The sequence below is a fragment of the Melospiza georgiana genome, chromosome 8, assembly GCF_028018845.1.
Source record: "Melospiza georgiana isolate bMelGeo1 chromosome 8, bMelGeo1.pri, whole genome shotgun sequence".
Taxonomy (NCBI): domain Eukaryota; kingdom Metazoa; phylum Chordata; class Aves; order Passeriformes; family Passerellidae; genus Melospiza; species Melospiza georgiana.
The window spans coordinates 24,801,627-24,815,308 of NC_080437.1; the positions used below are offsets into that span (position 1 = coordinate 24,801,627).

The 13,682-nt window shown below is 54.9% G+C and overlaps 1 protein-coding gene across 1 annotated transcript in view; it reads left to right on the plus strand.

Annotated features, from left to right (window-relative positions):
• The window catches only part of TRIM8 (tripartite motif containing 8), a 29,582-nt gene extending 23,619 nt beyond the window's left edge, over nucleotides 1–5,963 (plus strand). The window contains exons 3-7 of the mRNA XM_058028847.1: nucleotides 1,555–1,650; nucleotides 2,434–2,667; nucleotides 3,037–3,068; nucleotides 3,638–3,753; nucleotides 4,416–5,963. Of these exons, the coding sequence (XP_057884830.1) occupies nucleotides 1,555–1,650; nucleotides 2,434–2,667; nucleotides 3,037–3,068; nucleotides 3,638–3,753; nucleotides 4,416–5,023 (1,086 nt within the window). The 3' untranslated portion in view covers nucleotides 5,024–5,963. The remainder of the gene's footprint in view (nucleotides 1–1,554; nucleotides 1,651–2,433; nucleotides 2,668–3,036; nucleotides 3,069–3,637; nucleotides 3,754–4,415) is intronic.
• Nucleotides 5,964–13,682: the final 7,719 nt, after the last annotated feature.

Sequence of the window (13,682 nt, forward strand, 5' to 3'; positions counted from 1 at the left end):
GCCTTGGTTCTCCAGGGTTCCAGCAAGTGGTGTTGCGCTCACTCTCCAGAGCTCAGTTCCCACCACGTGTTAAACTGGGAGTGGACTGCAGCCTCCTGCTGCTGCAGCAGCACAAAAAACAATCATTTTACAATGAAAAAATGAGATTCTTAGTATATGCCTCAAATCTTTCTCAGTGTGGATGCTTCCAGTGATGCCCGTGGATGCTGCAGGCCCCTGTGTTTCTGTAGGCATGCGCAGCAAATGTCCCCCCGTGGGCTGGGGGTCTGTGTTGCTGTGACTGCCTCTCAGCCCTGTTTCAGTGGATGTGCTGTCTGTGTGTCTGTCTGCATGGGCCTGGGTGGGTGCACACATGTGCATCCTGGGCATGCATGTGCAGTGTGCTGTGAGTGGGAAGCTGGGTTTTTTTAGCTCCTCGTTATTATTAGTGGTAGGGGCCCAGTGACAGTAAGGCTGGAGGTGCCTGAGACCTTAAGAAAAACAACAGGAGGGAGGAGGCTTCGCATTCCTGCTCCTGAATTGAGTCGGAGGTGACAGCCTTTCCCTGCAATGCAATTAATCCCGGCAGCGCCTCTGCCACCCTCCCCCTCCCGCCTCGTCCAGGAATTAATTACTTGATTATAAATTCCCGAGTGGCGGTTTATAATAGCAATAATCCCCTCGAAATTCATTCTCGCTGCCGGTTTCTTTCCATCTCGCCCCCGTCGCTGAGTCTCGAACGCCGCATCTCCGTGCCGGGTGAAGCCCTTCTCCTCGCCCCGCTGGTGTCCTGGCTTTTCCACCCAGTAAACACGAAGGGCAAATATTTGGAGTTGATTTTGAGGGGTGTTTTGGGAAGCCATGCTCCTGCTCACAGGGATGGAGCCTTTCTCTCATGGGCAGTGGGTTTCTCCAGGCTGGGAATCATGCAGGAGCGAGGCGCTCGCGCTGATAGCTGGGGATAAGGTTTTGTCCCAGTTATTTGGTGGATGGCCCAGGCCCAGCCCCAAGGAGTGGGGCTGGGGGCTGGCAGTGTGGCAGAGGGAGGCTCCTTTCCTCCTCACTCTGTCCCTCCAGATTACGCTGACGCTGGCTCTGGGGCTTGTCAAGGAGGCGGGGAAGGGAGAAAGGATTTGGCGTGGCGTACGGAGCGCGAGGGAGGTGGTGATGTCTCACAGGAGCCTGCTGGCGATGGGTGATGGGCCTCAAATGGTACTGCCTTATTGGGGGATGAGCCTCTCTGCATGCCCCCACAGTCCCCAGGGCTTGGCCCTGACCCAACCCCACTGACCAGGCTGCAGAAATTACCTGAGGTGCTGCCCCATCCAGGGGACCCAGCGCAGCCGATAACACAGCCTGGCACAGGCAGCCCCTCTGCCATTCCTGCCATTGAAATAACCAAATTTCCAGCTCCACAAGCTACCCAGGGGCTTTCAGCCTGGCAGTGGCATCCTGCTGGGTAAAAGCACCATCCCTCCTGAACCGTGTGGGCAGAGCCAGTGTGGGCAGCACTGATGTTCACTGGCACATGCGGCCGCTGGGCTCTGACGATGCTGCTTTCTCTCCTCTCTGCAGAAGATGCTGATGAAGCAGCAGGACCGCCTGGAGGAGCGGGAGCAGGACATCGAGGAGCAGCTCTACAAGCTGGAATCAGACAAGCGGCTGGTCGAGGTAACCAGTGCCTCACCCTGCCACGGCCAGTCCCAGGGACTGTCCCCTTGTGGCACAATGGGGACAAGCTTGTGGGACACAGGGGCCAGGTGGGCAGGGAGGAAGACATGCAGGGGAGGAGTAGCTGGACAGACTTCCAGCCTCCATTTCAGTGTCATCAGTCATCATTTTGGAAGAATAAAATAAGTGTTTGGAGCTGCTCTGCAGCCTCATGGGCCCTGGGTTGAGTTGGGAGATGAGGAACAAGGTTGCTCTTAAATATCAGATGGCACGTCCTGCCTCAGCTCAGCACAGCCTTTCTCAGGAAGGGAGTGCCTGTGGTCCTTAAAGCCCCTCGGTCTCCCAGAGCATGAAGGCAAAGGCTCTGGAACATGAAGTGTCTCCAGCCTGGGATGGGGCTGAGGATGAGGATGAAGGTGGGAAAGGGCATGCAGATAGGGATGGGTGGGATTTTTCAGGAGAGCACACTTCCATTGGTGGTGTAGCAAGTTGTTCCTTGGGATTGGGTCTCTGGAGCTGATCCCCACACAGACCCCAGGAAGTAAGTCCAGGAATCTGCTGAACCGATCAAACCTTCAGAGTGCCCCTGTTGGGTCTCTGGCACATAGAAGTCCTCCCATGTGGGAATTGACAGCAGGGTTTGAGCTGTCCGGGTGTTGCTGGAGAGCAGAGCTGGGGTGCAGCTTTCAGGCTGCATTCTGTACTGAGAAACAACCCAGGTGTCCTGGAACAACCAGGAAGAGGTCAAAGAGCACAGAGCACTGACCCTGCTCTTCTCCCCAGGAGAAGGTGAACCAGCTGAAGGATGAGGTGCGCCTGCAGTACGAGAAGATGCACCAGATCTTGGATGAGGACTTGCGGAAGACCATGGAGATCCTGGACAAGGCCCAGGCCAAGTTCTGCAACGAGAATGCAGCCCAGGTTCTGCACCTCAATGAGCGCATGCAGGAGGCCAAGAAGCTTCTCAGCTCTGTCCAGGTCATGTTTGACAAAACTGAGGACATCAACTTCATGAAGGTAAGACAAGCTGCCCATGCCAGGGTGGGACGGGGGCTGTGGAGAGGCTTGGTTGTGTGGGAAGAATTGGGTATGTGTGGGGGGTGGTGGGGAGCAGGATGGCGACATTGGCAGGGCTGGCTGATGTCTCCCGAGTGCTCAGCAGTGGAAGAAGTCAAGGAGAAGTGAGGCAGGCTCAGTGCTGGCCTCAAATGAGGAGGTGCCACAGCTGGAGATGGGGCTGGAGCAGCCCATGCAGGGGAAAGGGGGCTCAGTGCCCATGGTCAGACTGTCCCCTCCTGGGGGGCCATGGAAGCTGACACTGAAAGGGGGCATAGCCACTTGGCAGGGATTGGCCTTACTGACCAGAGCTTCTCCTTCCACTTCTAGAACACCAAGTCTGTGAAAATCTTAATGGACAGGTAAGCGCTGCGGGACAGACGTGTTTGTGGAAAAGGGTGTGTTCATGTCCACAGGGGTGGCAGCAGCACAATATCCAGAGGAAGACCAGGGCCAGGGATGCTACAGGGTTTGGAAGAGGCATGTGCCATGCTCAGCTTCCCTATCTCTCTCTGTGAGGATGAAAAAATCCCCTCGTGCAGCCATTGAATCGAGTCCTCCCTGTGGACTAGGAGAATCTCAGCGTTGTGCTTGTGGAAGAGCAGAGGATGGGACCAGCAGGGTTGGGATGCAGAGCTCCATCCAGCTCCACTGGGCAGAGGCAGGGCAGGGAGTTAAAGGCAGCACTAGCAGAGCAGAGATGAGCTGGGATGGCCATGCAGTGGGGACATGGACTGCAGGAGGTGTGCCCTGGCAGGGGACATTCAAGCAAAACTGGACAGGGAAGGTCCTGCCTGCCAGAGACAGCCAGCTCACTTCTGTCCTCTACCCTGAGGAGGGGGTTTGGCTCCAGGAGTGCATGAGGGGAGGAGCTGTCCCTCTCCTGAGTTCACCCTGTAACTCACACCTCTCTGCCTGCCATCCCCAACAGAACTCAGAACTGTACAGGTGGCAGCCTGCCCCCACCCAAAATCGGCCACCTCAACTCCAAGCTCTTCCTGAACGAGATTGCCAAGAAGGAGAAGCAGCTGAGGAAGTTGCTGGAAGGTGGGTGAAACCTGAGAAGTGTAGGGGCATGGAACCTCACTACCTCCTGTATCCGTAGCTGGCTGCCCTGCAGATCCCAGTACAAAACGGTGGGGAGAACTCTTTGGGGTAGGGACCCCTTGGAGCCCCTCTGCAGTCAGCAGGGAGAGTCACCAAGCCAGTTCCTGACTCTCCCCAGGGCATTTTCCTTGTCTTGTGAAATAGCTGTGTTCTGGGGTTACACAAAACCCTGAAATACAGAGCTTTTGGGGGTTTGGCCATTGCCAGGAGAAGTCAGTGGAAAGGTGGGGGTCAGCATGTGGGCAGGGACAGCCAGGGACTGGCATGGTCCCACAGCCCCCAGCCAATGCCTGGGAGCAAACCACGTCCTGTGGAGCCTTCCCAGTCCTCTCCTTGGGGGACTGGTGTTTATCCCCCAGGCTGTCCCACTCTGCTCCTGTTAGGGACTGTGTTCATGAGCTGTTTGCAGAGCAGGGCCCGGGGCTGCTCCGAGCCCGCTGCCAAGGGCCCGGAACTGAATCTGCAAGTCCACCTGCACAGGGCTGCGTGCATGGTTTGCCACTGCACACGTGGGGCTGGAACGTGGGTCTTGGGGCCGGAGCACCCCGGAGCTGCGCCACGCTGTGCTTAATCCAATCCCCCTCTCCTGTTCCCCTCCACAGGTCCTCTGAGCACCCCCGTCCCCTTCCTGCAGAGCATCCCCATGTACCCCTGCACCGTCAGCAACTCCGGCGCGGAGAAGCGCAAGCACTCCACCGCCTTTCCCGAGGGCAGCTTCCTCGAGCCATCGTCCGGGACTGTGGCGAGCCAGTACATGAGCCAGGGCGCTTCGGCCGGCGAGGGGCAGTCCGCACAAGCCATGGTGCCTTGTAGCTCCACGCAGCACATAGTTGGACTTCCTAGCGGCCCGCAGCCGGTGCACTCGGGCTCCGTCTTCAACCCATCTCACTACCCCAACACCACGTCATCTCAGCAGTCCGTGCTCTCGCAGTACGGCGGGCGCAAAATCCTCGTCTGCTCCGTGGATAACTGTTACTGTTCCTCGGTGTCCAACCACAGCGGGCACCAGCCCTACCCGCGCTCGGGGCACTTCCCCTGGACAGTGTCGTCGCAGGAGTACTCGCACCCGCTGCCGCCCGCCCCCGCCGTGCCCCAGTCGCTCCCGGGACTTGCCGTGAGGGAATGGATTGACGCATCCCAGCAGCACGGGCGGCAGGATTTCTATAGGGTCTACGGGCAGCCCTCGGCCAAACACTACGTCACCAGTTAACCGTCACACTCTCTGGAGAGTCCTGCTCGATGATGTGTTCAGAGAGAAAAGTCTGGTTTGGTTTGGCTTTTCTTTTTTTTTTTTCCCTCCCCTTTTAAATCAAACCCAATTTTTTCCCTGCCTCACACCCCTCCAGGATTTTGGGGAGGGTTGTTCTATCATATCTCCTTTTTTTTTTTTTTAATCCTTTAAAAATGAAATAATTTTTTTTCATTTTAATGCCTTTTTTTAATTTAATTCTGGAAGTCCTTCCTGCCCCTCGCTGGGTAAACACGAGGGAGAAATTACCGAGAAGAAATTGATGGGGATTTCAGTCGGACATCTGGGTCTGTGCGTTGTGCTCTTCCTCGCTCCTCTCTGCCTTTGGAAAACTTCAGAAGGGACAATGGCACCTTCTCTCTTTATATTTCTCCAAGTTCATTTTTTCTGGTTTGGTTCAGTTTTTCCCCTTTCCCCACCCCTTTCTTTCCCTTTTTAAAAAGAAAAAAAAAGAAAAAATCTATCATTGATTCAGTATGAAATGATACTTGTAGATTTTGGGTTTGTTACTTTTTATTTTTAAAGGCTGATTTTTTTTTTTGTGTTACAAGGCCACTTCTCATGCATATTGGCATTTTTTTCCTTCTTTCAGAGATTTGTAAATACACAATGGCAGGAAATTTAATGCACAAAAAAAAAAGGGAAAAGAAACTTTACAAAAAACCACAAATAAATAAATAAAAAAAAATCTGTTCTAGTTTTCAGGAGGGGAAGTGTGACCAAAACGCACTCCCCTCCTGCATATCGCTGATGCAACTTCCTGTAACAAGCACTTTGTATAAAAAAAAGTGGACTTCCTGCTATAAGGCACAGGTATTTATTCTGTAACCAATTTTAGACACACACACACACACACACACACACACACACACACACACACGCAAAATATTCAAATAAATGTGATCACTTAGTGCAAATGCCTCGCTCTGCTGCAGCTCTTCCCCCGGGAACGCCAGCTCCGGAGGGAGGCTCTGACTGCTTTGGGCAGGAAACGCTGCCCGGTCCCGCAGGGCCTGGGCCATGGCGGGGGTTCCAGAGGGGCTCTTGGGAGGGAGCAGCTCGGCCATGGGGCAGCAGCCGGTCCCAGGTGCGGACAGGGTCCCCTGCAGTGCCCAGGCCGTGTCCCAGCCCCGTGGGAAGGGCTCTCCACCAGCTCCCTCCCAGGCAGCGAGGATGTGAGTCAGGCACGGAGCCGGCCAGGCCGCATCCTGCCCATGGGCTCCAGAACAATCCCCATTGTGGGATGGGGACTGGGCTGGGGACAGCAGCACCTTTCTTGACTCTGCCAGCATCCACCATTCCAGCTGTGCTGCTGTCCGGGAACCCAGCCCTTAAGCCTTCATCCCCACCTAAAGCCCCGCTGCCCCTGGGGCTTTGTGGGTGCTGGCAGCACCCCGGGCTGGTTTGGGGACCCTCTGTGCCCAGCCAAGGCTGGGAAGGGCGAGGAGGAACCTTTGTCCAGGATGTGCCGTGGGGGCCTGGGCTGGCCTGGCTGGGGCTGTGCAGGGGTGATCTTCATCTGGGGAAAATGAGGCTGACTTCATAAAACAGAGCAGTGTCCTAGAGGCAGGAGGGGTTTTCCACTGCTCTCTTCAGGTTCAGGTTGCTTTATTTTTTCCTTGGTTGCAAAACATCCCTGGTTTAGTTCCAGTTTGAATTCCCCTTGTGCTACTTTAGTGGGAACTGGGAAGGGGAGAAAGTCTCAGTGAGCTGAAAGAGGGGAACAGTAGGTTCAAGGGAGGGGGACCCTCTCACTAACTCCTCCCATTCCATTCCAACAGAGGTGGCAGCACAACCCTGGACAAGTTCCCAGGCAGTGCTGGATTCGGGGGCCAGTATCTCTTGCCCCTGTGTGTTCTTGTACGCACAGGCTGCAGAGCCTGGCAGCTCAGCCCTGCCTGTCCTGCTGGGTTCTTCTCAACCCTCTCCTGCTCGGGCTCTTCAGGAAACCCCCCGTCCATTGGGATATTTGGGGGTTTGCTTCTCAGTCAAAAGCAAAGCACTCCAGGGTGGCAGAAGGGAGCAGGATGCTCTCAACCTCCACAGGGATCCCGTGATGTCTCCCCTCCACATTCACAGGGCCGGCTGCTGGGGGGTAAAGAGGAGCCCTGGGTGATGAGGATACAGGCCAGATGAGTGATGTCCCTCCCTGTGGAGGAGGGTCCCTGATGCACAGCCTGGGCCACCCCCCACCCCAGGGCACTCCCCAGCTATGGCCCCTATGCTTGCTGCCTCTCGGTTTGACTGCCCAGCTGTCCTCCTCATCATCATCAAACTCTTCCTCCTTGGCACAGCTGCCTCCTCCTGTGACAGCAGCAGCAGCTGCCACCCCAGGCATTAAAGCACCTGTCACCTACTATGGGGGGACACAGGCACAGCCCCCCCCCCTTCAGGGTGACCCCCAAGAGTTAGGACTGCCCCCACCATGGGCCACTCTCACCCCACACCTTCGCTGGAGGGATCAGCCCCAAAAGAGTGGGTGCCCATACCGAGCAGAGGGGCCACAGCCCCTCTCTTGCCCCCCATCCAGGAAGAGTCCCCTGGTGTCCTGGGTGCCTCAGCTTCCAGGACCATCAGTGCCATCGAGCCCCATGTGCTGCTGAGGGCGAGGAGGAAAGCAATGGCCCCATGGGATCACCCCATGGAGCAGCAGGAGGAATGTGTGCCCGTAGCTGTTGGGATATTGGTGTCCTGGGAGGGGAAGCGCTGAGGCTCAGGGGCACAGCGGGGTTTTATTGATGGATGGCTCTGTCCGGGGGGTGGGGAGAGCAGGGGGAGCAGAGGCACATCCATAAACAGCTCGAGTTGTGAATGGAAAGAGACGGATTAGGAGCCAGGTGAAAACATGTCACACGGCGGAAAGAAAAATGAGCAGCTGGGCGAGACCAAATTGGTGTCTGATGAAGGACAAGGGGCCTGGTGGAAAAAGGATCCCGGAGCTGGCGGTGCTGCACGGGGGAGGCTGATGGGGAACAGCTGGAGCTGGACACGCACATCTGGTGGAGCAGGGTGGGGGGGAGGCAATGGCTGCCGTAACCACCGTGCCACCGGCCACTGGCCTCGGCACGAGGCTCAGCCCTCGGATCGGCACGGCAAGAGGGGCTGATGCTTCGCTTTCAGGGTGATCCTGGGAAGGGGCCACAGCCCCGTGGCCCAGCCCTCAGCAGGGATTTACCTGGTGGGCTTTACGGTCTCCTGTGCCAAGGGGTCCCCAGGTGGAGGAGCCACTGCCTCTTCCTCCATTTGCATACATGTAAATAAGCAATCAACATAATGAGGGAGAACGCAAACCAGGTTTCAGTTTTCAACCCATTCCTATTTTTAACCTTGGAGAAGGGTTTCTGCAGGAAGCTGCAGGCCCTGCCTGGTACCCGTCAGCACGTCCGGCTGTGGGGGTGCTCACGCTGATCCTTCACCCCGAAGCACCACTGACCCCACTGGGTCAGTGCCTGTTGTGCTCTGTTCCGTTACCAAAGCAAACACAAATCCCAATCTTTGTGGAAAGATGGATCACACAACATCACACCCTGCCTCGCAGGAGCCTTTCTGGGCAGCTCTCCCACCCACTGAGCCCCAGGTCCCGATTCCAGCCAGGGTGTGCACCCCAGGAAAGCCCTTGCTGCCTTGGGAGAGAAAGCCCCATGCTTAAACATGAGGGTATATTTAGACAGTGTCAATTTAAGTTTGCACATCAACCTTATAAATATGAAAGCCCATCTCCACGAGATGTTTAAGATACCTCATCACCCCTTGGAAAATATGCAGGAATATTAATTAGCCAGATTTGGGTATTATCTCATAATGAACAAATGAAAAGACTCACTGTCTAAGATGAACCACTGGAGTTTCATTGGGTTTGGTTGCTTTCTTCTTAGAAAAGTGTGTTTCATTTTAACCCAGGCTGGCACAGGGGCTAAGAGAATGCAGCCATGCCAGGGCCAGCCAATGTGGGACACAGCAGACTACTCTTTACCTGAAGGGATCCTAAAAGCTGCTTGTTTTACACCCCCTGATTTGGCCCCAGCTGGCTGCAGTGCCTCTGGAGACAGAGGGGCAGGGATAGAGTTGGAATCCTGTCCCAGCTGCTGTATTTTCCTCCAAGATGGAGGTGGAAAATACAGCCCCACTTCTCAGAAACTTGATTTTTTGCTTCTTCCCTTCCTGCCCTCAATCCTTGCCTCCTGCCCTCCTGCTCTGTTCCCCTGGCTGCTTCAGTCCCTCCAGCTGGGCCAGGATAGGAACTTCCCAGTTGCTGTAGAAACCCAGATGAAGGACACACTTCAAACAAAAATGCCAAACAAGAAATGGCTTTGTGTGCGCCCGGATGGCCGCTTTTCCTTGCCAGGATGTGGTGGCTTTGAGGCCCTTCTTTGGGGCACCCTGTGTGGACAGGGAGGGCTGCAGGGACATGGGAGTCTCCCTCGCAGCCCCGAAAGTTTGTGTTAAGCAGTGAGCAGAGGCTGGGGGTCACTGGAGACTGCACTTCAAAGGTGTCCATCACCCATGGGATGCTGCACAGCAGCCACTGGGGTTTTGATATTCCTGCCAGCTCTGGCACCATCTCCCCCTCTGGTCTTATGGCTGGGACCCCAAGGGACATCACCACCATGATTTGCAAGATTTTGGAGTGGTGGAGCAGTTTCCAGCTGGCGGGAAGAGGCTCAGGGCTGAGAAGGGGCAGGCGGGCAGAGGATGGGGACACCAGACAAGCCTCAAGGTCGAGGCTGGATGGCCTGGATGGCGGGCCGGTGGCAGAGCCGTGTCCCGCGGGCACAGGGCAGTGGCACCAGAGGATGGGATGGGATGGGATGGGGCCGTGCGGGCCCCCCCGGCGCGTGGCGGCTGGCGGGGCCGGGGCGGCGCGTGGGTGCGGGGCGCTGCCGGCTGCCGGAGCTGCCATTGTTTGCCTTCAATCAAGATGTTTCAGGCAGAATCAAAAGCACCAACTGGGGAAATCATCATCACAAAAAATCTTGCGCCTGCAAAATAGGTCAAGTAAGACTCCAAAGAGAGAGAGCGTCTGATCTGCATTGCAAGGAAGAATAGCAACAGCTGTGATCTCCAGTATATATGGATGGGCTGGGGGGGGATAAATATATATATCCATGCATATGTATAACCGCTTACAGCTGTTGGGCCGTATGTTCATTAGGGCCAACTGTTTTGGAGGCAGAGGGATCAGCGCTAATCGGGAAAGGGAGTTTATCATCACATTCAGAGGCAAAAGTGTCAGGAGCAACTGCAGCCCCCCCGCCCCGCAGCCCACACCAGCTGTGCCACGCTGAATGCACCCAATTCAGGGCCCCTCCCAACCCCCCCGGGCTGTGAGAGCTGCAGCTCCTGCCCCAGCTCCCAAAGCAGCCGCCAGCCAGGCCCAGCTCTCTGCCCAGTCCCAGACCCGAGCGCTGTCCCCAGGTGCAGAGAGGCTGCCATGCCCATCTCGCCGTACCCCAGGACAGCTCTCCATGCCCCTGCCACCAACACAGCCCCTCACAGCAAGGCCCCTTCGCTTATCCCTTCCTGGCTTTGGCCTCACAGGTGCCAGCTATAAAAATGAACCCAAAATACATATAAATCCTCCTGTCTGACATCAGGGAGGGTGATGGAGCCAGGGCAGGACAGCTGGCTCAGCCACCCCAGGACGCTGGGCTTTGTCTTGTCAGTTGGGACCCAGCTGTCGCAGGCTGGGGACAGCACAGTGATGCTCTTGGCAGGGGGGAACCCACTGTCCCCAACAGTGTCCCCCTCAGCACCCCAAGCTCCTGCCAGACAGAGGAGCATTAAAGCATGCAGGCTGTGGCTCCCATTGGTAGCACAAATGTTGCAAAGCCAAGCAGCAAGGACATGTTCTATTTAAAAATATCTCTCATCCAGGTGATTTACTTGCAGGGCGTTCCTGCCAGCTCCTAATGCAGCTCAGACTTGGGGCCTAACCCACCTGCCAGTTCCCCTTCCTCTGAGGGTTATTTACTTGAGGCTGTGTTTGGCTGGCTGACTGTGCCGCTCGGAGGGCTGCAGCTCAGAGACAGGCGGTCATGGAACGTTGCAAGCAAAGAGGATCCTTCCAACCCTTCCTCTTCTGAATGTGATTTTTTTTTCCTTTTCCCATTAAAAATGATACAGATACTCACGTCAGTCAGACAGATACATAGGAAATGCAGAGGAGGCACCCCCCACCCCACGCTGTTTCCAGCAAGCCTTTCACAGCATCTCCCAGCACGGGCACAGCCTGACCACAGCTTTAGAAGTTTTGCTTCCAATTGGTGCTGGGAAGGGAAATAAGTGAACAGATTGCAATAAAAAATCCAACAAGCCCAAATTCAGCCAACTGAGCCCGAAGCTGCCATTTCGGCAGAAGCCAATCACGAGGTTGCGGTGCGAGCTTGTTTCCACTTAAACAAAACAAAATAAAATGAAAAAAGCTTCAGCCAGCGCCTGGGTGGGAGCCCAGGTGGGTGGGCTGGAGCACGGCCGTGGCCATCAGTCCAGCTGCCCCGCTCCAACGTGTCCCAGCTGAGCACGGCCGGGCTGGGAATGCCAATGCGGCGAGAACACGGAGGCTGAAATATCCGGCTCTGCGGCCACAGAGCACTCCTCTGCTCCGATAAAGGCGGGCGTCCGGGGCTGCGAGGCCATAAACAGGGAAATACTGGTCAAAGAGGAACAAAAATCTCAGTGTTTTTTTCTCCTGCAGGCTGCAGATTATTATTTTCTTTTTTTCCTCCTCCCCACGCCCAATCCGCTCGGTTCCTTGTCCTTTCGGGAGCACTAAATTCATCACGCGGATGTAAAGCGGGGCTTGTGCGGGGAAGGGACCCGCGGCTCGCTCCAGCAGACGCACGCAAGGTCACACGCAGCCTCCCCATAAATTACCACATCCCACCCCAAACAGCAGCAGGAGAGGGGAAGCGCAGCCATTCGGGGCCCGGGGGCCGCAGGGGCCGATACATAACGCTGTGACAAGTCAAACAACTCTCAGGGTGTTCACTTGCCAGAGAAATATTTTTCACATCCAATCCATTAGGCAAACAAGATGAAAAAGTATTTCCTACTTTACTGAAAAAATACCAGGACTGAGTATAAAGCGTGCCTTAAAAAAAAAGAGAAAAGAAGGTAAAGTGTGACCATCTATAATGTTTTTTTTCCAGTGGCTCTGACAGCCTTCCAGGCATCCTGACTGTGACTGTGCAGGGAGGAACCTGATGCTTTTAAGAGTTCTAACAGTTTCTTGCTTTTTGGCCCATCTGGGTGTTGCAGGAACAGTAATGAGTCAGATTAGCTGGAAAGCAACAGATTTGCTTCCCTCCCTCCTAACCCCCTCCCAACCTCATTTCACCGAACCAAACCCAAAGAGTTTGCTGCTTTTCTTTTTCCCCTTCCCTTTTCCTGCCAGGTCAGTAGAGAACGTGTTTCACGACATGGTTTTTTTAACCTACAACACAATTTTTGAAAAAAGAAGATCCTCCCAGAGTTTCCCTTTCTCTCTGGCTGACTTCTCTGATAGTTTTAGAATACTGAAAATCCAAAGGAAAAAGGCTTCTTCAACAGTTTTGATCACTTCTAGTACCACCAACCATTTCTGGTGGTGTGACTGGAGCAATGGAAGAGCAGCTTTGTGACCTGACTGGAAGCTCCTTGGGAAGAGACAATCCTGGCAGAAGATGAACCTGCTGAAGAAAAAAAGATCACCCCCAAACACCAGTTGTCTTTCTACTAAATTTTAATTTATTTCCTTTTTTTTTTTTGACAAAGACATCTAAATTATACACTGAGTAACAACATGACCAGATATTGCAAATATCCCTTTTTGGTGAAATACAAAAAGGGAACATAAAAGAAAGAGCTTGCGTGGACCTGGCCGGCCCAGGGAATGCAACAGCCACCGTCTTTTGCTTTTGGAGAAGAGTGAGCATGTCGGAGTGGGCTGGTCTCATCCCAGTACACTTCATAAAAAGAGTCTGGTGACCAGTTATAGTTTTGACAGAGGGAGAAGTCATTAATCTGCAAGAAACATCATAGGTAGTGGGCAAATGGGAGAAGGTTGCAAGAGGCTTTGGCAAGCATCCTCCAAGGGCAGGAGAGACATTCTCCAGCGAAGCTGCAGCGGAGGACATGGCCACAGCTGGGGAGGACATGAGTCCCCACACCCCACTCACATCAGAGCAGGGGCTTGGACTCAGGTTTTCTGACATGCCCTTGGAGAATTTCACTTCTCCGGCACCTCTCCCCTCCAGGGAACGAACGGGGCAGGAGCAGGAGAGGCTTCTTTCATCTATCGCAAAGGTAGAACCAGATTTAATGATGTGAAAGTGAAGCACGGGAAGGGAATTAACCCCTGTGACAAACATCCCGAGGTCTGCCTGTCACTCGGAGCCTTTAAATCATGGCTGGGTTTCTTCCTACCGCAGGGGCTCAGCTCAGCCGCGGGTCACCACGGCGGGAGGGGTTTCACGGGCTGCGTTACGCGGGAGGTCAGGAAACAGGAACACAACGGTCCCTCCTGGCTAAAAAATCCAGGAATTGATGGGACGTGTGGCAGAGCTCCCCCCATAGCAAGGAGCCGCCTGGTTCCCCCCGCCTCAGTTTAAAGGAGGGCGAAGCTGACAGCGCTGGAAGGACA